At 39.6% G+C, this 24,285-nt stretch overlaps 1 protein-coding gene across 9 annotated transcripts in view; it reads right to left on the bottom strand.

Annotated features, from left to right (window-relative positions):
* MICAL2 (microtubule associated monooxygenase, calponin and LIM domain containing 2) overlaps positions 1-24,285 on the bottom strand; it is a 120,307-nt gene that overhangs the window by 81,150 nt on the left and 14,872 nt on the right. For all 9 annotated transcript variants that reach the window (XM_050955026.1, XM_050955032.1, XM_050955033.1 and 6 more), the window contains exon 2: positions 6,276-6,633. In XM_050955026.1, the coding sequence (XP_050810983.1) occupies positions 6,276-6,539 (264 nt within the window). In that variant the 5' untranslated portion in view covers positions 6,540-6,633. The remainder of the gene's footprint in view (positions 1-6,275; positions 6,634-24,285) is intronic.

Below are 24,285 nucleotides of genomic sequence, written 5' to 3'. Positions count from 1 at the left end.
CAGCGTGAAAGGAGTGCTGAGCTATAACTCTCCCATGTGGGTGTGCGAACTTAAAGTCCTCAGTATGAGGTAGGAACCTATGTTAATGGGAACTTGCAATCTTTTAGTTCATGCTTGCAGTGTCCAACTGTGGGTGTTACAGAATAGCACCTTGTTCAGACACCTACTGTCCTAACTGTGGAGCAGCGTAGACACACCCTAATTCTGGGAAGCTCTGACTGGATCAAGGGCCATCAATACTGAATAGTTCCACCCTAGTGAAACAATAGGCTTGCTCTTAGCAGAGCCATTGACTGAACTACTCTCTGCCAAGAAGGTGAGGGAGCTGGCTTTGGAGCTTGGAAATTCCCCAGCTGAAACAGGGGCAGAAAAGGTGGCAGAGGCTATTTAAAAAAAAGGAGGAACAAGCTTTAAGCAAGAGAACACTGCAAGTGTTGCCTGGCCTATGGATTCACAGGGGTAGAGAAGACACTGAAAGGAAGTGGTCTGAGGAGTTTGTTTTCTGTAACTCACTCGTGGGGTGTGTGCGTGCGCGAGTGCGAGAGAGAGAGAGAGAGAGACTATGCTTTCCTATATTTTGGATGCTGAAAACAATCTGGGTTTTTTTTGTAATCCAGGTGCACTGTGTAGGACATGAGAATCCGGGTAGTAACTCCATAGTTAAGGTACTCGTAACATTACAAATCTGGGAAGGGGAGAGGAGCCATTTTTTAATTTTATTAAATACACATACTTTAGCTTCTGAAAAAGGTTCCTTTATGCCTGTAATGTTGTGTGTGGGGTTTCCCTAGAGCAGAATGAGGTTTTTTATTGTGGTTTTGCAAATTTTAAGGTTAGATTATGTCTTTTTTGAGATAGATGACTAAAACGTGGTGTGTCTGAACTTTTTGAAAATTCAACACTTTTTTTTTAAGTCCTCCCAACTTAAACACACTTTACTGTAAAAACAAAATAAAAATTGACAATTCTTAAATAACTAATGCACAGGATTATTACTACTTATTGCAGTGGAACAGTCTTTAGGAAATAAGAGCTCATTTTTTAAAATGTTTCCATGTATATTACTATACTACATAGTATAGAGCAGTGGGTCTCAAACTTTTTTTTTTTTTTTTTTTTTTTTTTTTTTACTGGCGACCCCTTTCACATGACAAGCCTGAGTGCGACCCCCTCCCCAATAAATTAAACACGCTTTTTAATATATTAAACACCATTATAAATGCTGGAGGCAAGCGGGGTTTGGGGTGGAGGCTGGCAGCTCACATCCCCCCCATCTAATGACCCCCCTAAAGGGTCCTGACCCCCGGTATAGAGGAAATTACAAGTCACTTAAGTGTGTCTAAAAGGTTTGTGTAGCAAATGGACCTTGCAAGCACTGTGAAAGATGAGAATACATCAGGTAAAGTGACCAATTTTGATTTTGTAAAACAAGGATCAAGGCTAGTTTAGACCTTGGTTTTATCTTAGCCACCAAAGATCGCAGAAGATTTTGGGTGGTTGGATAGGTTATAAAGCAACATGTAAAAGGAACCTCAAACTATGATATTGGTCATTGTACTCACCAAGGTTACAAGTTCAGCTAACATAACCAGCAAAGCTGCTTGGGGCCTCTACTTTAAAAAAATACCCTAAGGACATTTCCAAACCCACAAAACAACCTCTAAGGTAAAATTTAAGTAAAAGCTCTTCCCGGCCCCACCATCTTTAAAAAAACATTACAAATTAAATAGCATTCCTTAAATTCTAAATTTCCTTTCAGTCAAGTACTATTTCTTACACCTAACTTAATGTTGGCATCCTTTCATCTGCAAGAGATGGTGGGAATTGCAGCATATGATGTAGACAGTTTGCAGTGTCCCATGTGATGGAATAGTTCAATCTGAGATTTGCATGATCTTTGGCAATTATTGCAAACATAGGTGTCTCAGTTGGGAACGGCTTACTTCCTACAGAGTCTTTAGGTTCTTCAAACAGGCAAATTTATCAAGCACAACAGCCCTGCTAGAGCAAAAACGACTGCGCTGGTTGGGCCCTCTAGTAGGTTGGAAGATGGATGCATATGGGGAGCTATCAGAGGGAAAAGAACAGCAGGACATCCCAAACTTCGCCATAAAAGACACATGAAAGTAAAATATGAAGGAATTTGGAATCAATCCTGACCAACGGGAAACTCTGACCAGTGATTGTAACAAGTGGTGCCATCATCTCCATTAGGGCATCAAAGTCCATAAATTAATGCTGTCCTCAATATTCCTGCTCATCAAGAGACTCAAGATCCCCTGTACCATTGTCTTCCCCGCAGCACTCCCTTTCAAAATCCAGATCTTAGATGCTCTCTGCTCACCCTTACACAATAAAAGTTCTACAGTCAAATCCTAACATGCAGGATCAAGAACTAATCCTCCATTACACCACTCTTCCACTAAAATCCAGAGACTGCAGCATCTCATTCCATTCCCATTTATATGCCAGACAACAACACCTTCTCTCCATCCACCACCCTACAGGCCAGAGATCCCACTATACCCTTTCGTGGGTGAATACTTGAGGAAGTGGGTATTCACCCACAAAAGCTCATGCTCCAAAACGTCTGTTAGTCTATAAGGTGCCACAGGATTCTTTGCTGCTTTTACAGATCCAGACTAACACGGCTACCCCTCTGATACTATACCCTTCTATACCATTCTGACATGTGCACATCATGGAATCTAGCCTACCTACTTTGTCCTTACAATACAGGTCAGAAGCAGTATCCTTGACATACAGGCCAAAGACATATCAGTGTACCTTGCCCACTCATCACTGAGAAAAGAAGCTTCCACAGTTACAGCCAATACCAACAGGCCTCAAAAACCTTGTGAAATTTATAAAGTCACTGCAGCTCAGCTTTGCATTTGTGTTCCAAGTGTCAAGAAATGCTAGTGCAAAAATTAAGGGTGGCCAGAATTATGAGAAGTCAAGGCATGGAGGAAATAATTTCAGCTCATCGGAGCTTTTCTTTTTTATAAATTATTTATTTTTAAAATGAACGAATGTCTTTAGCTAACTGTTAGAAAAAGTGATGCCTATTGGCAACTTTAGCTCTCAAAATTGTATTTTCAAATAGCCACTTGTCTAACTTTTTGGGTCTGCTGACATATGAAACCGTTAAAATTTTCATTCCAACTGAGCCACTGCAACCAGCACTTTTCTGTATATAACTGAAAGTGGAACGTTTGGGCCACATTCTACACTGTGCAACATACAAAAGCCTACAGTGTTGCACGAGACACAAGAAGAGGGTGAATTTAGACCACCAAACTTAAAATGTGCAAACAACTCCAGAGCCATTATTCAACTACAAATTCACAGCACAGGTAAAAGTCACAGTGGTTTGAAGATGGCAATTTGTTGGTAGCATCAACAAAGCTAGCAACACACTAGTAATGGATTGGTATATTTAACCATTAACCTTCTCTATTGTGCAGTAGTATTTTTATTGGACCATTAGTATTTCTGAAAATGACTTATCTATACTTTATCATGATCTGTAAATAGGACTGCTGGATTGCAGCAAGGTAATGATCAGAGAGTCTGCCCTCTTGTCTCAATGTTTTTCCTACCATTCATGTGGCACAGATATGCTTTCACAAGAGACTATGATTCATATGTAAGGAATGTCTGCTAGATATCCACACTAAGTCTGTAGACCACAGTTAACATTTTCATTTGTTGCAACCTCCAGATTCATTCTTCTCATATGCAGTCAGCTCACTTTGATGAGAGAATTATAGATCTTGTTATGGTAAATAATATAAAACAAATGCAGATATATCTTACTCCTATACGCACTCTTTTGTCTATGATGAGTTATCCTACATTTATCCATAACATATAATACACACAAATCCATTAGTTTATACAAATATTTATGCCCCATAAATACAAATAAATCCTTATTCCTAAGCACAGAACTAATACCACAGGAGGCAGATTAGACTCTTGGGTCATAATCCTGCAAAGTTTTACACAGGTGCTTAAAAGTTACAAATTGAGAGTGCTATTGACTTCAGTGTGACTTCACATAGTATGTGCATTAAGCAAATGCTTCAGGCTTTGCAGGACCAGGGCCTTGCACTGTATGGGCACCGTTCAGAGACCAGAGCCATGCTCCCTCTCCCTACACTTTACACATGCCATCAACACTACCTGTTTTCTGCTGCTATTATCTCCTCAGGCTGATGACAAACTTGGGGGGGGGGGATAATTATTAACTGCCAGATGCTTCCCCCACCCCTACTTCTTTCCTTTCCTGACTGTACATTCACCATGAAGTTGCTCACTGACATATATTCAAAAACTCTTTCAAAAGAACAAAGAGAGGAAGGATAGGTGAAAATGGACAGGACAGGAGGAAGGGAAGGAAAAAAGCAAACAGAGGAAGAAGTAGGAGGCAGATAGGAAAGTGGTGAGGACAGTTTTACTGGTCCAAAAATCTCTTGGTTCTTCATTTCCTAGAGAAGCCTGTGGCAGAGATATTTCAAAACTATTTTTTTTTTAAAGAATAACAAAGCTTATCCAAAAGATAAGTTTTACAAACAAAAACAGAAGCCCTTACATGCATTCCAAGTGATTTACAGAGCCCTTTCTCCGAGATGCTTTTGAAAAGCCCCTGGTCTTTAAGGAGAGTGAAGAAGGTAGAAAAGCCATACTTTGCAGAGATTACAACTATAAAATTCATGATGATTTCAATTTATGAAACCCTTCATGGTTTGGAATCCAGTGTATTTTTATATACCATTTGTCCCCTGTGTTCTACTTACACAAGTGTCAATAACCCCTAGATTTGTCCAACTGAGGGCTGGGAATTCTCAATCTGGATTTTGTATAATTTATAGCTATAACTCAGCAATAAAACTGGGAGCCATATATATACAGTAGCAAATGAGCTACTCTAAAATTAAATATAATTGCCACACAAATGACCCCAGTGGCATGAACTGGTTAAAAATAAATCTTTAGTATAAAACTTTTATAACAGCATTTATACTCACTGGAATCCAATGGTTTCCAACAGGCCTGCACTGCATCTTATTAGAAACAGAATATCACCATGCTGTTCACAATCACACAGACTGCCTCCTCTTCTACTCACAATTAGGAATGTAAAATATTCTACGGTTAACCAATAAGTATTAGTCTTACTGCTAATATATTGCAGTTAACCTTTAAAACAGATTAGTAAAATAATGACATTTCATATCCCTACTTCTACTATCATTCCCTCAAATTAGCTGAGCTCCCTGCCCCCATGTCCGAGCACATTGTGTGTATTAACAAATCTTCCTCTTCCCTATCTGCATTCCACTCCCCAGCAGCACCTAGAGCAGGACAAGCCAATCTGCCCTTACAGGGTGATGGTTCAGGAGCCCGGAACAGCTGGGTGCCTCGCTCCCTGCCAGGAGCCAGTACAGGGACCCCAGCCAGGCACATACCCCTCTCCCACAGACACAGGCCCCCTGGCTGAGGGGCAGCTACTGCCCCCTGCTGCCGTGGCCCCCCTGTGAGACTCCACCAAGCCCCTGGACACCATCCAGACTCCTCCCAAGTGGGCAGTTGCTCAGGACCCAGGCCTCTGCTGGCTTCTGCCACTGGATGTGACAGGCTGAGGGGGTGTGTGGCGCTGTGTGGCCAGGTTTCTGGGCAGCACGGGGCACATGACCAGAACTATCCAAAGTCCCACGATGCACTGAGGGAGACTAGGTTATATGACGGTGGAGACTGATCTCACCATAACTCCCCCTGGACAGATTCCCTGTTCCACCATAACACTCCTGGATCACAGGATGGTCTCTACCTTTCCCCACCCCCATCACCAGGACAGTGCACAGAAGAGGGGTGGTGACAGGGTACCAACTAGGAATGTAAAATGTTAAACTGTTAACAGATATAATTTTAATAATTTAAACAGGTACTTTTTAAAACACTATTTACATCCCTACTTGCAATCACGTAACATCAGTGGGAAAACAGGAATTGTTTGTATGCAAAAGCAACAGTAAGAAGGTATTTAAATATTTATGTCTACTATAGTTTAATATTTAGAAACGAGGAGACTCAATGCAACATGACAAGCCAGATCTCCAGGTTCCAGTAAGTGCTCTGCAAACAACCACCACCCATTTGCTATGTAAGAAAACAGTATATACATGGAGAACTGTTTATCTTTAGTGGCAAAATTTGGCAACTAAAAATTGTTCTAAACCATAAATTAGAAATGAAAGTTCTCAACTTACCTTAGTGTTCGTACAAGATCTTCCTCGCTTATATTCTTTATGACTTACTCTTTTATCAAGCTTGTTCCACAAAGCTTTGGCCTTCCAGCTCGTTACTTTTGACTTCAATTTTGGATAGAAATTTCTGTAGTCCAATGGATCCAGTTCAAGTTGACGGGTGAGGATATTAAAGGCCTGAATGGTACCTTTGCATGTTGATGCTTGTACAAAGTTTTCAAATATCTGGCCACCTTGGCTGTGCTTTTCATCATCGTTTTCCCCCATGTTCTGAGCACTGTGTGTAGAAAGGGCTAAACTTGAACTGTGGTGCTCTGATACAGGTGACAGACACTATCAAGTACTTCCAAGAATATTATACCTAGAAAAGAAAGTCAAATTAACATATTTTCAACATAATGAAGATCAAAAACCTACAAATCATATTTAAAACCAGCTAGATACAAGCATGCAGAAATGAAAGGCTCTCTAAATGAGCCAAAGTGCAGAATAAAGTTAGTAATGGCATGAAATATACCAATTGCAGAAATAATAAATAAAATTATGACACCTCTGCAATGAGGATGTTGTGAAGGCCAAGATTGTAACAGGGCTCAAAAAAGAACTAGATAAATTCATGGAGGCTACTCGCCAGGATGGGCAGAAATGCAAAACCATGCTCTGAAGTGTCCCTAGCATCTGTTTGCCAGAAGCTGGGAATGGGCAACAGGAGATGGATCATTTGATTACTACCTGTTCTATTATTCCCTCTGAAACACCTGCCATTGGCCACTGTTAGAAGACAGGATACTGGGCAAGATGGACCATTGGTCTTACCTGGTATGGCTGTTCTTATGTTCTTAATGCTAGGCATCAATTTATTTCATAATGACCATTATGAACTTCCTTAAACACTCTAATTTCAAGTTCAAGGACAATTCATTCCCCCTAAAACACTATCACATTTGTCTAATGACAATCATTTTTGGCCTTATTCTACTAGCTAGCAATCGATACCATTCTGACAACTTCACACATAGTAATTCCTCAGAAGCATCCCTCAACCATAACTGTAGTCAGAACCTTGTATCTCTGGGAATTGGCCACAAGTCAACACTATATTATTTTAAAGAAAGATATCCAATTACAGCTAGGGCATTGGTATATAACTAACTCAGAACAACTTAGATTCAGCATGAAGAGCCTGTTCATCTTGTCATCAGTTGCATGCAGAAAACATTTAGGATGTCTGGAGCATCACGTCTTGTTACTCCAAAACCGAAATTTCAGGAAAAAAGGGACCTACTCCACTCTTCCAACCCCTGTATGAACCATGCCCGAATGAAAAATAATCTAGTACTCTCCAGTATAAGAAAGGTAATCCTGCATTCTTTGCACATTGTTATTTAAAATGATTACATTCATGTAATGAGTAATTCATGTTCCTCATGGTCAAACCACATGCAGTATTTAGGACAACTACTATTGTTGCTGTGAGAAGAGAAAGCTACTCTAATTAGTGTACATTTGAAAGTACTAAAATAACTTTGTAGGGCCACTTCTAGATCCTACTTTAACCCCTCATTCTGAATTTCAGACACTCCCCAGTAAAGTCATCCCAGGTCAAAAGATTTAGATTCCCAAGTTCTTATTTTTTCCCCCCAAGAGAATTAAGATGGATTATTTAGCTGCTTACAACTGGCGAGAGCTTACCTGGGGATTCAAGTCCCAGAGTTTTAAGTGGGGCCAGTCATATTCCCTTCTTCCTGCTATTAAGGAATTACATACTATTTCAAACACAATACCAAACTGAGGCTTGTTTAATCTCCCACATAATTAGTTATTTTACTTGGACCCCCATCAGTTGGCTTTTAGATTTAAAATAAATGGTCAGAAGGGCCTTTGCAGAAACAATGTTAAATTAAAAGTGTTCACAAACCATCATTCTCTACCCATGTTTGCTTCAAATGGAAAGGGAAGCCAAAATAATCAATGTATTTAAATTAAGAGGAGACCCATCACATAAATCTTGCATTCTTTCAACATGAATGAATATAGGCAACCTATAAAAGCCTCCTGTGGGAAGAAACAGAGAAGTATTTGGAATGCTTACATTTTGTGGCTATGCTTAAAATAAATAACCTTTGCTTTTACATCATTCTGTTGCCATTTTAGGGTATAATAAATTTCCAGTGTTGAGAGTTTGTACCTTTTCTTGGACCTAGGGCCATGATTAAATACTTGTTGCCAAAAATAAGTTAGGCAATTTTGTTTTCCAGTCTGAGTTCCTCATTTGTGGTATGTTCCCTGTTCATTTGTGAAGGGCTTCACGAAGCAAAAAACAACCTTTCCCTTGCTCCATCTCTCAGAGGCTCTAATCTTGCCAGGAACTGAGTGCTTCCACTCCCATTCAGCACCTTTGAAGGTTCAAGCCCAAGTGATTAAATGTTCACTTCTCAAAATACATCCATGGATGTATGAAAGTCAGCATAAGGAAACCAGTGAAAAGTAAAGAAGGAGTGATATAGCTATAGTCACCCACTTAGGGCATGTCTACACTTGCCATTTAAAATGGAAAATGTCCCCTTTTTCTGCAAAAACCACGGGAGCACCTACGCTTGCCAATGACTTTTTGCGGTGAAACTCAGACGTTTCACTGCAAAAAGAAAACCACCTCCACAAGAGGCATACAGATCTTACCGGTGATGCTTTTGTGGTGACATGCAAGTGAAGACATGCTCTTCCTGTTTACACAGCTTTTAGCCTTCACAGGATATCCCACCGTGCCTATGTGAGCACTCTGGCCAGCAGCTCTGCTGCTCTGACACCAGGTAAACAGACATTCACCCCTCCCCTGTAAAGCCCCAGGAACTTTGAAACTCCCCTTCTTGTTTTCTTGACAAGTGCTCACTTATTTGGCCAGGTAACAATGCCTGCTCCACGGAGCAAAAGGATCCCCTGCTTGGAGCAATGCTGAGCTACTGGAGCTGATCAGTGTTTCAGGAGAGGAGGCTGTGCAGTGACCCAGGATGCCCTGCGATCGCTCCCCACAAGACTTATCAAAATGGAGAAAGCTGCACTGTGGGATAGCTGCCCTCAGTGCACTGCTCTAATCAGTGATGGAAGTGCTGCAAATATAAACACTCTCTGATACCTGGGAAGTAAGTGAGTCACAAACAAGCACTCTTCTTTTACCGGTTCGCTATCACCATTGAAATAGACAGCGCAAAAACTCTGCAAGTGTAGAAACAGCCTATTAAATTTGCTGGCCTCTGCCAGAGTTATCATTTCCTGCAGCAAAAAACTGATAACTTCAGGAAAAAATCTGTCCCTCGGGAATGGTCAACGTGCCGACATAACCACCAATAACTCCTTGTCTGAGCAGTCACCAGGATATCTGGAAGAAGCCCTTCCACAAGTCTTTATATCACACCACACACCAACACTTTCGGACAGCACTCCGGAGCACCTAAACCATTAGTGCTTTTTGATTTTGTAGAGGGCTCAAAATCAATCAAAAGGAAAGAGGCACTTTCCTGCCTTCCACTGACTCTTGGCTCCTAGCAAGCAGAAGACATCAGTCTCTAAGATATAAAATAAAAGAAAATAAAAGTTTGGTGCATGGCCCATCTAGAAAGCTTCCTTGAATTGGGGGGGCCTCTTATAGCCAAGAGTCCCAACCAAGTTTTGATTCCACCTGACTTTTTTAGGGTTGAGGAGACTCTTCCTACTTCCTCCACCTTTTATGCACTCATGGGCTCTTTGTCACAGTAACACTCACTCCAGCTGAAGGGGGCAGGATTCTAGTCTAGTTTTCTAGCACCTATCCACAGCATTGCAAAAACTAGCTGAGTTGGAATGTCAGAGGATTTTAATGTGGAGAAGGGGAAGGTGGCGGCGGGATGGGAGGGGGAGGGGTTGTTGCATCAGTCTTCAGTGGTATTTAAGCATCCTTCATCCAAACTCCGCGTGAGTGCAGCATGACTAGGGATCTTCAGGAGGAAAAAGAGGGGAAGGATCTCCAGCAGACAGGACTAGTCATTCTGTGCAGCATGCCTCCATCTTAATAACCACTTGGAAAACTCCCCTCTAAAAATGCCATCAGATAAGCCAACAACATTTACATGCCCTCTGTGGTTTCTACCCTCACTTTGCAAAGGAAAGGGGAAGAGGACGAGTGTAAGGCATTGGCAGAGTAGTGGGAGCCAGTGGCAGCATGACTCAAAAAGAAACCATGCTGTTGAGAAGAGAGACAGGATATCAGAAGCAGTACAGATAGGCAGCCCCTTTATGAAGACAGAAGGACTCCTGTCTCCTTCACATAGCCTTGAGTGGAAGTCGGGAACTCCATAAGGTAAGATTTGTCTATTGTCCCAACTAACTTCCTCCACCCCATTTCTGTGGGGCTGTTTCAAAGAAGGAGAGCCTTTAGGGCAGTCAGTTTCCAAAATAATCCTGAAATTATTTAATATGGACAAAGTGAAATCTCAGCAGAGACATTTGCTCACTGGATGAATTTTTTTTTTATTTTTTATTTTGTTAGTTGTGTCAGAGGTCAAGTTCTTCACAAAAGCCACAATTTGTGGTTTGAAGGACATGAGGCACAGGAGACTCTGGTTACTGTGAATTCCAGATTGCTACTGAAAACACCATGGCTCTAATTTTGGTAGGAGCATTATGTTGACCAATGACGATGAAGAGAGTGCATGGAAGAGGAAATGCTGATGCTCTCCAGAGAGCTTGTTCTGAGCATTCACCGCTACTTCACAGGACACTGCACACGTTGAGCTCACCAGAAACGATGCAATGAAGTCTGTCCACTGGAGTTGAATGGAATAATTCTTAACCACAAATAAATACATCTGATTCAGTACTATCTAAAATGCTTTTAATGATTTAAGAGGAAATAAATACAAACTCCACCAGCGTATAGGGAAATATTTGATTTCAGACTTTCCTTGTGCTTGGATTTACTGCCACTTATAAATTTATGTTTTTAAAATGCAAATCATTCTGGAGATGAAACAAAGTTGAAAGTCTCAAAGGCACATGTTGTTGCTGAAATCTCAGACTATATTATCCAAGTGATACTGGAAACAATGAAGCACATAATTGTGTCTTTATCTAGGATAATGTAAGTGAATTTAAAGGCTTACCTAAATATCATGCCCCCAAAAGATAAATTTGGAGGCATGGTAATATGTGGGAATAAAAGTTTGGGGTTTTGTCTATTTGAGGTCAGAACCTCCACTGCCTTCAGTGATTTTGGTCAAGCCGAAGACCAGGAATATTGTCCACTGTAACCCCCAACTGTCATACATTTTAAGTCTCATGCCAGGATTTGTTCTTTACTAAAAACGTTGACAGTACAGTGGAAGATTTTGGCATAGTTGCAGGCAGCAGTTACAGAGGATGGAAACAGGAATGAGGGCAGTGAGGAAGAGCTGATGTTCCTTCTAGTTGCCCACCCTCCAACTCTATCTTACACTACCCCCAATTAAAAATGCTAACTTTCAGGTGAGATGCCAGCTGAAGTATCCTTTGTCATCCCTAGTGGTTATGCAGGAAGAATGTAAAATATTCAATTAGGTTTTTTATAAAGAAAAATAGCCTGGGTAGTGGAGGTATAAATGCCAGTTCCTTGGTAAATATTTCCTCTTTCAATGAAACAGATTCAAAAGTGGTCAGTTGTGTGAGAGAACACAAGGGACTACTTCCTTTGCTATCACAGCCATTACAAATGCCAGTAGCTTGTTACTCAGAAGCACATGAATACAACAGGCACTGAACTGCATAAAAATATAGGAGCAATCCACATCAGAACTACTTTAATTTTTACAGAGCAATATAAAATAGTACTTTAGTTGTATAAAGGTAGCGTGTTAAGAGTTTAAAACTTACCTTGCTACTTAATTTTTCATTGGGGGAATAAAAATAATTCAAAAGCTGTCTGTTAAACATGAAAAGTTATTTCTTAGTCAGACATTATGTTGCTCTCTTTTTAATATTTGAGAACATATTTCTTGAGTGGATTGTAAAAAGATTAAATTCCAAGTATTTCAATACCATTATTGAAACTGGAATCAGGATTAAAGCCCTAATTCTTCCATACTTACTGAAAGTAAAACTTCTGCATTCAGACTTGAGTTAGGCATGCAGAATACAATGAACTTCTTGTTTTTAACCTTAAGCAAACATCAGAAGCAAAGGAAGGGATTTTGCAGCATTTGTAGTAATCATTTACTTTGGCCTTTCTCCATTTCTACTTTTTCTTTTTTTTTTTTTTTTAACAACAGGAGAAGCCACTTTATTTCTGCTCTAACTGGGCCTATATACTGTGATAAGCACAGGACCAGGGACAATCAGCAACTGTTCTGAAAAGCAATTCCTCTTGCCTGGCTCATGAAACTCTGAAAGCTTAGTACCATTACAATTAGATTTGCAAGTGAATCTGGCAGCACTACAGGGCTTTCTAGGCTTTCCAAATTAGTTTCTACTTATATTAGACATTTTGTTTTTATAGCCACTGTTTTAAATAGATATATTTATATTTAGAGGAAAACAATGATTTCCCCCCACTCCTCAACTGTCATAATAACCAGGTGGTGGTTTTTTGTTTGTTTTTTAAGATTTGATTCTGCTAATAACAAAGCAAAATCTTTCTTCACTTCACTTAGAAAACTAGTTAATATACATAATCCAAACTGCTTGAAATATTGTTTACTCGTGGCTCTGAATCTGTGCACAAGCCTAAAATTTAGCAATAACTAAAGATGTTTCTGAATAAAGCCTCAAAGTTTTCTTCCTTTATTAACAACTGAAGCTGTCGGTTCGTTTCTTCTTTTGGTTAGTTAGGTTTGGATTTTGTTTTGTTTTTTTCATTTTTACAAAAAGCTGACTTACACAAAACTCCTGCAAAATAATTTTTGTGGTCAAGTATGGAATTCAAAACAGTTCCTACCAAGACACTCTGTGCTTATGAACTTACAAGGTTACCGTACATGCTATCAGCTTGCTTTGTTGGAGTTATATGAGACATTTTAAACACTGACCTTCCAACAAGTGCTGCTCAGCCAAGTTATCCTGCTTCATCTGGAATCAACAAAAATAAAATATATCCAGAAGCATGTGCATGAGTATCTACGCACCAATCAACACTTTTCAGTGTATACTTGCATATCTTCATGGGAAAGGCCGCTTCAGTCTACTAGAATCCTGCAGATTTATTAGAAGTAGCATTTTCATTTATTTTTATCTACAAACCTAGGCACAGTTCACATATTTGATATCCAGTTTACACTTTTAGTGCACACCAGTTTCTTCATACTATTAAACCAGTGTTTCCACTTTCATTATGGAAATATGCAACCATACATGTAACCCATGCCATCACAATCTGGTTCTTTGTCCCCTCTACTGGCTAAGTCACATAAGGAGGTTGGATTCTGCTACTGCATCCAAAATATTGGATACTGCCCAGTTAGCTCAGTCAAAGCCTGGTACTTTACTGCTTGAGCATAAAAAGGACCTGGTCTACAAGCTCTGAGGCAGACACGAACTCAGAAACCTTAGGCTTAGCCACCTGAGGGAAACAAAACCACATGGCATTAGCATGATTTACACATGGATACATTCTTGAAATCTGAACAAAAAACAAGAAGAACATGAACTTGCAAATTATCATTCATGCAAGTAGTGCTGACCTGCACAAGAAGTGCTATCATCCTCTGATGCAGGCCCAAATATTTCAAGTGAATCCTAATGACAAAGTACTTTCCCATATCTCCCATGCAAAAGTAAAACTTAACAAGTATTCAAGTTGCTTGTATTTCAGAGCAAGTGAATGTGACACTTCATTGATCCTATTGTATTTCTGGAAAATTTAAGCTCTGTTAGCTTTAAGTTCCAGCATTAGGACAACTAAGTTCTTCAGTCTAATTACCATTTTGTGATGTGAGCACTACAGAAATAGTTGCTTCTGATGAAGATCTGGTCTAGTCCTTTTTATGTTGGAACCAAGTAGTGTTACTGCCTTTGCTTCATGCTTTATCCAAGACACTCAGCAAAGACAACTGAAGTTAACAGTAGCTGTAAAACCAATAAAGATTAAAAATAGCCTTGTATGTTAAAATAAAGCTAACCACACCCTTAGTGAAACTTAGTCCCATTTTATTTGTCTGGTATTATGGATTCATATGATGAAGACTTTCAAGATGAATAGTCACTCTACAGTCATTCTTTCAATATTCGCCCTAAATTAAAATTGTTCCCAAGTGTAATCCTCAGACAGAGTCATAGAAACATAAGACTGGAAGGGACCTCAAGAAGTCACCAAGTTCTAGTCCTTGCTCTCTGGCAGGATCCGGTAAAACTAGACCATCCCTGGCAGGTGTTTGTCCAACCTGTTTTTAAAAACCTCCAATGACTGGACATTCTATAACCTCCTTGGAAGCCTATTTCAGATCTTAAACTACCCTTATAGTTTAAAAATTAATCCTAATATCTAACCTCAGTCTCCCCTGCAGCAGATTAAGCCCATTACTTCTTGTCCTACCTTGAGGACATGCAGAACAACTGAGTACCAGTTTCTTTATAGCAGCCTTTAACATATTTGAAGACTTATCAGGTTCTCCCCTCCCCCTCTCCCCCAGTCCTCTTTTCTTAAGATTAAACATGCCCAGTTTTTTTTGTTTGATTGATTGTTTTTTAGACTTCTCCTCATAGGTCAGGTTTCCAAACCTTTCACCATTTTCTGTTGCTCTCCTCTGGACTCTCCAATTTGTCCACATCTTTTCTAAAACGTGGCACCCAGAATTGGACACTACTCCTGCTGAGGCCAGTGATGAGTAGAGTGGGACAATTACCTCCTGTGTCTTCCATATGACACTCCTGTTAATACACTGCGTAATATTTGCTTTTTTCACAACCGCATCACATTGTTGATTCATGTTCAATTTGTGATTTACTACAGTCCCCAGATCCTTTTCAGAAGGATCACCACCCAGCCAGTAATTGCCCTTTTTAGTTGGGCATTTGATTTTTCCTAAGTGGAGTATCTGTCTTTATTAAATTTAATCTTGTTGAATTCAGACCAATTCTCCAATTTGTCAAGGTTGTTTTGAATTCTAATCTTGTCCTCCCAAACATTTGCACCTCCTTCCCAGCTTCGTGCCATCTGCACATTTTGCAAACATATTCTCCACTCCATAATCCAAGTCATTAATGAAAACACTGAACGAATATACTGACCCTGGAGGACCCCATTAGATACACCCTCACACTTTGACAGTGAACCATAACTACACTACGAGTAAGGTCTTGCAACCAGATGTGTGCCCACTTTACAGTAATTTAATCTAGACCACATTTCTCTAGTTTGCTTATGAGAATGTCATGTGGGACTACATCAAATGCCTTATTAAAATAAAGATATCACATCTACTGCTTCCCCCTTCCCTCATCCAGTAGGTCAGTAACCCTAAAGCAGCAAATGAGGTTGGTTTTGCATGATTTGTTCTTGACAAATCCATGCTGCCTATTCTTTATAACCCTATTATCCTCCAGGTGCTTACACCTTGATTGCTTAATAACTTATTCCAGCATCTTCCCAAGTACTGAAATTAGGCTGGCTGACTGTAATTCCCTGGGTCCTCTTCCTTCCCCTTTTTAAAGACAGGTACCCAGGGGAAGGAGGGGAATGTGCCCAACTTGGCAGAAAAGCAGAAATAGATTATAGGAGTTGCTGCAATGGAGAAATCCATGTCAGCTGCACAACAAGTTGGGTACATTCAGGGAAGTCTGGAACTCTTTTCTAGAAAAAAGAAACTTAGCACAGGTGGATAGCCTATATTAGAGATTTTCAGGCACCTCTCTCTCATGTAAACACCACAAAGAACTCACCAGTGAAAGAGCTCTTGAACTGAAGAGAACTAAAGGTATTCAAAAAACCTCAGATACATGTAAAGTACACACACACACACGTACAATCAAGCAGCCCTGATTAGCAGCAATTAGTAACAATTAAAATATATCCATATACATGTCAGCTTCTCTCCAGGGAGTTCCAGAAACAGCACAAGCATGTACAAGCCTGTGTAATCATGTATACCAGACTAACTTTGCCTACTACTAATGTAATTGAGTAATAACACTAATATATATCATGGCCTATTCTATATAAATTTTCTGGTAACCCAGTGAAATGCAGCTAAAATCTTCAGATTTGGTTTTTAAATTAATAACTGTGAAATATTAAAACATTCCTTTTAAGTTTCTAATATATATTTTACATTTTAAAGTTAGTTAAATTTTCCAGGATATTGTGTATGTGTGTATATATTGTGACAAAGTTCCTCCTCTACCTTGGTGGGTCCTGCACTTATTTGGCAGATTTGCTCACCTCAGTGATCTTCCCCACAGTCTGGGTCAACTTCTCCTGTGTCTGATCAGGAGTTGGGAGGTTTGGGGAGAACCCGGGCCCGGGTCCGCCCTCTACTCTGGGTTCCAGCCCAGGGCCCTGTGGATTGCAGCTGTTACAGGAGGCACTATAGACAGCTGCATGACAGCTACAGCTCCCTGGGCTACTTCCCCATAGCCTCCTCCAAACACCTTCTTTATCCTCACCACAGGACCTTCCTCCTAGTGTCTGATAACGCTTATACTCCTTAGTCCTCCAGCAGCACAAAAACTGATTAAAAAAACAATGACTCTTGAAATTATTGAACATATTTACAAAAATATATTGAACTTGAATGTTGTTTAGACGGGTTATAAAAGAATGCAAGTTAACATGTTTTAGATCTGCTGTAGTAGCACAATGAGATATAAACACTAAGAAGTTTATGTTGATGTTTTTCTAGGTTAAAACCAAATGGGAGGAGGGAATGTGCAAAAAATATATTAAGGACCTATATTAAAGACACAGGAAGCAATTTAATAAAAAAGTGTCCAACAGGCAAATGTACATCTTCTAGCATAATATTCCTCTTATTTAAAGTACATTATAAATATATTGTCACTGAAAACAATTAATGAGACAAACTTAAAATCTAGTGAGAATCCTGGCTTGTTTCCCCCTTCCCTATAAAGCATGTAATCGGTTTTAAAGATTTAAACTCAAACACACAAACCATCAGAATGGGCTGTTTTTACAGAACATGGCTTTTGCACTTTCCTGCTGCTCTGTTGAGGGGTGATGTGTCTCAGAAAGGATTCAGACAACTGCAGAGCAGGGGCAGCTCCAATTCTGCCCACATATCTATTCAGGGGACACTATCATAGGGCCTAATCTCATCAGCCACACTATCAGAGGCTCGTTCACCTGCACATCTACCAATGTGATATATGCCATCATGTGCCAGCAATTCCCCTCTGTCATGTACATTGACCAAACCGGACAGTCTCTACACAAAAGAATAAATGGACACAACAGACATCAAAAATTAGAATACTCAAAAACCAGTCAGAGAACACTTCAATCTCCCTGGTCACTCGATTACAGACCTTAAATCGCAACACTCCAACAAAAGAACTTCAAAAACAGATTTCAACGAGAAACTGCAGAATTGGAATTAATTTGCAAACTGGACACCATTAAATTAGGCTTGAATAAAGACTGGGAGTGGATGGGTCATTACACAAAGCAAAACCTATTTCCCCATGCTAATTTTTTCCCTCCCCTCCACTGTTACTCTTGTCAACTGTTGGAAATGGGCCATCCTGACTATCACTACAAATGTTTTTTTTCTCCTGCTGATAATAGCTCACCTTAACTGATTACTCTCATTATAGTTAGTATGGCAATATCCATTTTTATTCCTCTGTGTATATATATCTTCCTACTGTATTTTCCACTGCATGCGTCTGATGAAGTGGGTTTTAACCCATGAAAGCTTATGCTCAAATAAATTTGTTGGTCTCTAAGGCCACGTCCAGACTAGGGGAGGAAAATCGATCTTAGATACGCAACTTCAGCTACGTGAATAACGTAGCTGAAGTCGAATTTCTAAGATCGAGTTACTCACCCGTCCAGATGGCGCGGGATCGATATCCGCGGCTCTCCGCGTCGATTCCGGAACTCCGTTCAGGTTGATGGAGTTCCGGAATCGATGTAAGCGCGCTCGCGGATCGATACATCGCGTCCAGACTAGACGCGATATATCGATCCCCGAGCAATCGATTTTAACCCGCCGATACAGCGGGTTAGTCTGGACGTGGGCCCAGGTGCCATAAGTACTCCTCGTTCTTTTTGCTGATACAGACTAACACAGCTACCACTCTGAAATCTGTCATCATGTAAGAGTTTATAATGGCCTTTCCAGGGAAAGGAAACTCGAATAGGATAAGTCCGAGGAGAACTCTTACATGGCTCTGAACTTCACTTCTCAGACTTTGTATTTCATGCCCCAGGGTGGCTGTGTGCAATATACTGGGAATTGTCCAGAATTTTTCAAAATAAAACTTTAAAATGAACATCGTTATAGTGTTTATATAGTCACTAATCAATTCATTTTCCTACAGTCAGACTTGAAAGTTTATCTGAATCAGACAGAAATGCATGGGAGTCTCAAGCACACAGGAAAGGAGGAGGCTCTGATTTCTTTTTTTTTTTTTCCCCTCCTTTTTTGTTTTTTGGAGGGAGTGTGTCTTTGGTTCAGTTGCATCCAGGTCCTATCTCATGTCAACCCACCACTGACTCCTAGCCAGAAATGCTACTGGGGGCGGGGGGCAGTCAAAAGACTCCTAAGGAGTTTTCAGGCAGTGAGCTGCACCACAATTTTTGATGAGGGCCTCCTTTGTAAGCTGAGAGGAGAGAAATGGCACCCACCTGCATCACCCAGTGGGGGAACTTGATGGAGCCCATGTCCCTTCCCCACCAATCAATGGAAAGCTGAGGCACAAAATAAAAAAAAAAGTCTCTAAAAAAAAGTTATGATGAAATATGACACAGCCGAAGTCTGCTTCACCCTAACATTTCTCTGGAAGTAAAAGAACTAAACTATAACAAAATGCTAGTCTACTGATATTATCACTTTCATGAGGCAGATTGATAGACAGTTGGATTTAATCAAGTCCCCGTGCATCTTCTACAGCATGGAAGATCATATAAGAAAAACATTCCAAAATGCAGACAGAACTATTACTGACTCTTGCTCATAACTGTTTATCATACACATTCTAAACCCTGATTTTAAGAGTCTGTTAAGATCTGTTAAATTTGCTGTGCTAACAATATTAAAGCTAATGAGAAAAATACAGTTTCCAAAATTTTTCAATAACTGTCTTAAGCTCTCTTATGCAAAAATCACAGGCACTTGTTTCCAATTTTCCAACAGAGAGAACAAAATGTCTTTGAAGGAAACTTACAAGATGTTATCGTCAGATCTTAATAGAAAATAAACCAGGGGTCTGTTTGTTAGCAAATTCTTTTTCCACTTATTTTTGAACAACATTAGCTCTTATTTCCCTGAGTTTATGAAGGTACACCCACACTAGCCCTGCCTGCATTCCTGAAGTAGACATATAACAAGGTGGTATGTAAACAACTTTTAAAGGAGAAGCTAATTTTTCCACTGTCTTTTATACCTAACATTTGCTTTAGGACACAGTTGATTTGATTTAAAGCAAAATATCTGGCTGGGAAAACTTGATTTGTAGGATGCCAATGTCAAAATATGTATAAGTTCCCAAATAGCCTATGTTAAATTGGCATTAAGGCTGAGTACATATCAATAATTCAGGGCAAAAATCAAAACAAGTATTACAAACTCAGAAAGTCTGGAGCTAAGAATACCACTTAAAAGAAATTTAACCATGTTCACGTGTAGAAACAATCAGTAAAAGCAGTCTGGGTGCCTTAACTCTGCCTACTAGCAATGCCATGCAATAACAATGTAATTATTGCACAATATTGCACAATTGTTTGCTTATTTTTAAAAGCCATACAATTTGTTCTCATTTTTCCCCCCTATGGGTCACTGTAGGGCACAGTTAAGGTTGTCTGGATGCCTTAACTGCATTTCCATACCTTACTATGTTTCAATTTCTTTTGAGAATACACAAAGCTCTTTGGGGCAGGGACCACCTTTTGTTCAGTGTTTGTACAGCACCTAGCACAAAGGAGTGCCAGTCATAGACCAGGACCCCAAGGCATACCAGTACAAATAAGCAAATAATCAATTGTCTTGGCAATCTGCACTTCTGTTGTGTGGCAAACATATTTGTCAATTATGCATTGCAGCAGAATATACCTTCTTTATCCTTGCATGGGGAAGTTTTCTCTCACTGTCTTGCCAAAGCCACACTGTGACTAGAGGCACTAAGCCTCTCTTTTATATTGTAGATCTCTACTTCTTCCATATACAGAACCCACAATTTTAAAGTGCGCCTCAGGCTTGTACAGGCCACACATACCTGGCTCTAGCCCAGTGGTTTTCAACCTTTCCAGACTACTGTAACCCTTTCAGAAGTCTGATTTGTCTTGTGTACCACCAAGTTTCACCTCACCAAGGAGGGTGGAGTGGAAAACAGAGATGGGCTGAGAGAAAGAAAAAAAAAAACCAAAAGCCACTTGGGATAAGCCCATGAAAACACTAGAAGCCACATTCAGACTAGCTCAGATTCCTTCATCACATCCTCAGGGAAGAATAGTACACACTGGTTAAGGATGTCTGTATTACTCTGTCACAAAAACAACCCAGAATAAGCAGTAAGACTACCTGGAAGTGTTTAAAGATGACTGGTTACTAATTTCTCCATGTTTTCATTATTATGGAAGCCAGACTTCAGACATGACACAGGATATAACTGAACTGATCTTTCCAGATGGGATTTTTGTTTGAAATATGTGAAATATTTCAATTCCAATAGTATAATCCCATTGCTACTGGCACTGTCGCTAGCATTACTGAAGAGAAATCACAGTTGATGGGCAGCACAATGCAATAGGATAGCAGTGTTGCTTTCCAGCACAGAAGTTGCATCATGAGATGAATGAAATTACAAGATTTGTCTCCAACTTTTTAACTGCAGTTAAAAGCTGTTTGTTTCAATGCTCACCTCACTGTTCCACCCACCCACACGAGTGCTGTTCACCTGCACATTGACAAACTAACTTCAAGGAATCAGAAATATTTTCATTCAACCTGATAATTGAACACTAGCGCTCAATATTCAAACATGTGAATGTAATAATGATCTGAGAAGGAATAGGGAACGAGTTTAATGGTAAACATCACAAGCTTTGAAAGCATTCAAAATTACTCTCTCTTTTGCATGTAGCATCAAACTACTGATCAACTCATTCTTAGAGCATCAAAATTTTATGTAGTATTACTGAGCGCTCAGGACAATAAGCAAAGCAATAAATAAATAAAATAGTGCACTAACACAGAGAAAGTTTGTGTAAGTAGCAAAATTTCTGTAATGCACTCCTCAATTGTGTGCCGTCGAAATGGAGCCAGAAGTTGTGATGCTTGCAGAAGTCAGATGTTTATTTGCCCCAGATGGTATAATAGAGGGAGTATGTAAACCTGCCCTGGGTGATCTATACTAGCTGATATGAAAAAGGACACAATTCTAAGCCTTTGCACTGGTATACCAAACCCTTGATAGAAATAGCAAAGAGTCCTGTGGCACCTTATAGACTAACAGAAGTATTGGAGCATGAGCTTTCATGGGTCTACATGCATCCGACGAAGTGGGTATTCACCCACGAAAGCTCATGCTCCAATACTTCTGTTAGTCTATAAGGTGCCACAGGACTCTTTGCTGCTTTTACAGATCCAGACCAACACAGCTACCCCTCTGATACTTGATAAAAATAGCTTCCCAAGTATTTGAGCAATAGTTTCACCATCAATGATCCTGACTGTCATGGCTGACCAGGGTGAGTTTGCTTTCGGGCCCAACATTCAGATCAGGACTCAGCTGAATATAAATATAAATTTTAGTTCACGATATTCAATGATTAAAAACTCTTCTAAAGAAGGTTCATAAGAGCCCTTGCTGGCTGCCTTTATGATATGCTACAAGTCCTATTTTTTCTTTTAACCTAATTGGGATCATATTTCGCTCTCCCATTCATTTCTGCATCTTCCATTTCCCCTCTCCAACCATATGTATTAGATGGGATATGATTCCTTTTGTAGATGAGGCGATTTGTCAGAGAAATCTTGGCTCTTCCCCAGCACCTAGAATTTATTCTCAGACTAGACATCATAATTTGATCTCTTTAATATTTGGCAGTTAGTTTTTTTTTTTTTAGTAGTAAGATGCCTAGTGATAAGTGCCCTTAAAGTACACTGAAAAAACAAACTGGTTCAACAATGAAAGTGTTCTATTGGATTAAGGCGACTAGACACATTAAGCAGTTAATAACCACATCATGGAAAGGGATTTATTTCTACTTTTCTAAGATTAACATAATAGCATAACATACAGATAATGAGTTTGTTGTTTTCAATTTGTAATAAACAGAAGAAGCCAAGTCTAAAAAAGTGGGGAGAGTGGGGACAGAAATCAGATTCTAAGCTTCAGTCACAAGTCGCTACTACAATCTCTTCTAACGTTGCCCTGTAGAATTAGTGTGCTACTTTGAACAGGTCAGAGGACACAAAAATTGGGGGAATGACAAATAATGAAAAGGACAGGTCTGAATTGCTTGGTAAACTGAGCGTGAGCAAATAATATGCATTTAAATATGGCTAAATGCAAATACATACATCTAGAAACAAAGAATGTAGGTCATACTTACTGGATGAAGCAGTGATTCTGAAAAAGATTTGGGGGTCATGGTGGGTAATCAGACTACGATGGGCTCCCAGTGCAACGCTGTGGCCAAAAGAGTTAATGCAACCCTGGAATGCATCAAAAGGAGAATCTCAAGTAGGAGCAGAGAGGTTATTTGAACTCTGCATTTGGCATTGGTCCAGCTGTTGCTGGAATACTGTGTCCAGTTCTGATGCTCACAATTCAAGAAGATTATTGACAAATTGTAGAGGGTCAGATGAATCACAAAAATAATTAAAAGATTAGAAAACATGCCTTAAAGCGATTGATCTTCGAGTCTATTTAACTTAAAGAGAAAGTTAAGGAGTGACTTGATCAGTCTATAAGTAATACGTGGATTCTTCAATCTAGCAGACAAAAGTAGAATAAGGTGTAATTTTTAACAGGGGGCTTAATTAACCACTGGAATAGTTTACCAAGGGTTATGGTGATTCTCCATCACTGACAATTTTTAAAATCAAGATTGGATGATTTTCCTAAAAGGTATGCACTAGGAATTATTTTGTGAAAGTTCTATGGACTGTGATATAGAAGAAGTCAGACTAGATCATCATAATGGTCCCTTCTGGCCTTAGTCTATGAACTGTTTGTACAAGAATAAAAGATTTGTTTAGATTTTATTCCATATAGATTCCTGGCTTCTGATATTTCTTATGAAAAATTTAGATCTCCCGAAAGGAAAGCTGAATGTAGCTCCGCTTCCTTTGTCAATTGGTCTTTATCTGAATGGTGTTCTGTGAAGGGACTGTCACTTTTTAAAACTTTGCCTTTACTTACTTAATCAAATCCAGTAGAGAAAAATGTGTGTTTACATTGTCAATGTTAGTTTCTATTGAAAACTCAGCGCTAGTCATTAAAAAACATCAGTAAACTCCTTGGATTAGACAGAAGACAGGAAAGCTCCCCCTTCTGGAGAGTTTTGAAAATGCTCCTTCTTAGAATCCTGATGTAATCATCAGAAGGAAAAAAAAACAACAAAAAACAACACATCTTTCCTTCCTCTCCATTGAAATCCATTCTGGATTACATTATTGCAGGCTACGCTGTCAGTTTCACAACAAAATATCAGACAACAGGCCAAGCCCATGTGGGAAGGAGGAAAGTTGGATTCAAAGCATGGGCTGTTTCTTAGCATGTGACAAGAAGTATAATTTGCTCATTAGAGAAACAGTGTAATTAAAAACTAAATTGTAATGAAGGCTTTCATGAACTATCCTGTGTTGTCATCTCAAAAAGACAACTTAAA

Source organism: Gopherus flavomarginatus, chromosome 5 (genome assembly GCF_025201925.1).
Source record: "Gopherus flavomarginatus isolate rGopFla2 chromosome 5, rGopFla2.mat.asm, whole genome shotgun sequence".
NCBI classification, from domain to species: domain Eukaryota; kingdom Metazoa; phylum Chordata; order Testudines; family Testudinidae; genus Gopherus; species Gopherus flavomarginatus.
This window is presented reverse-complemented; position numbering and strand designations above follow the sequence as displayed.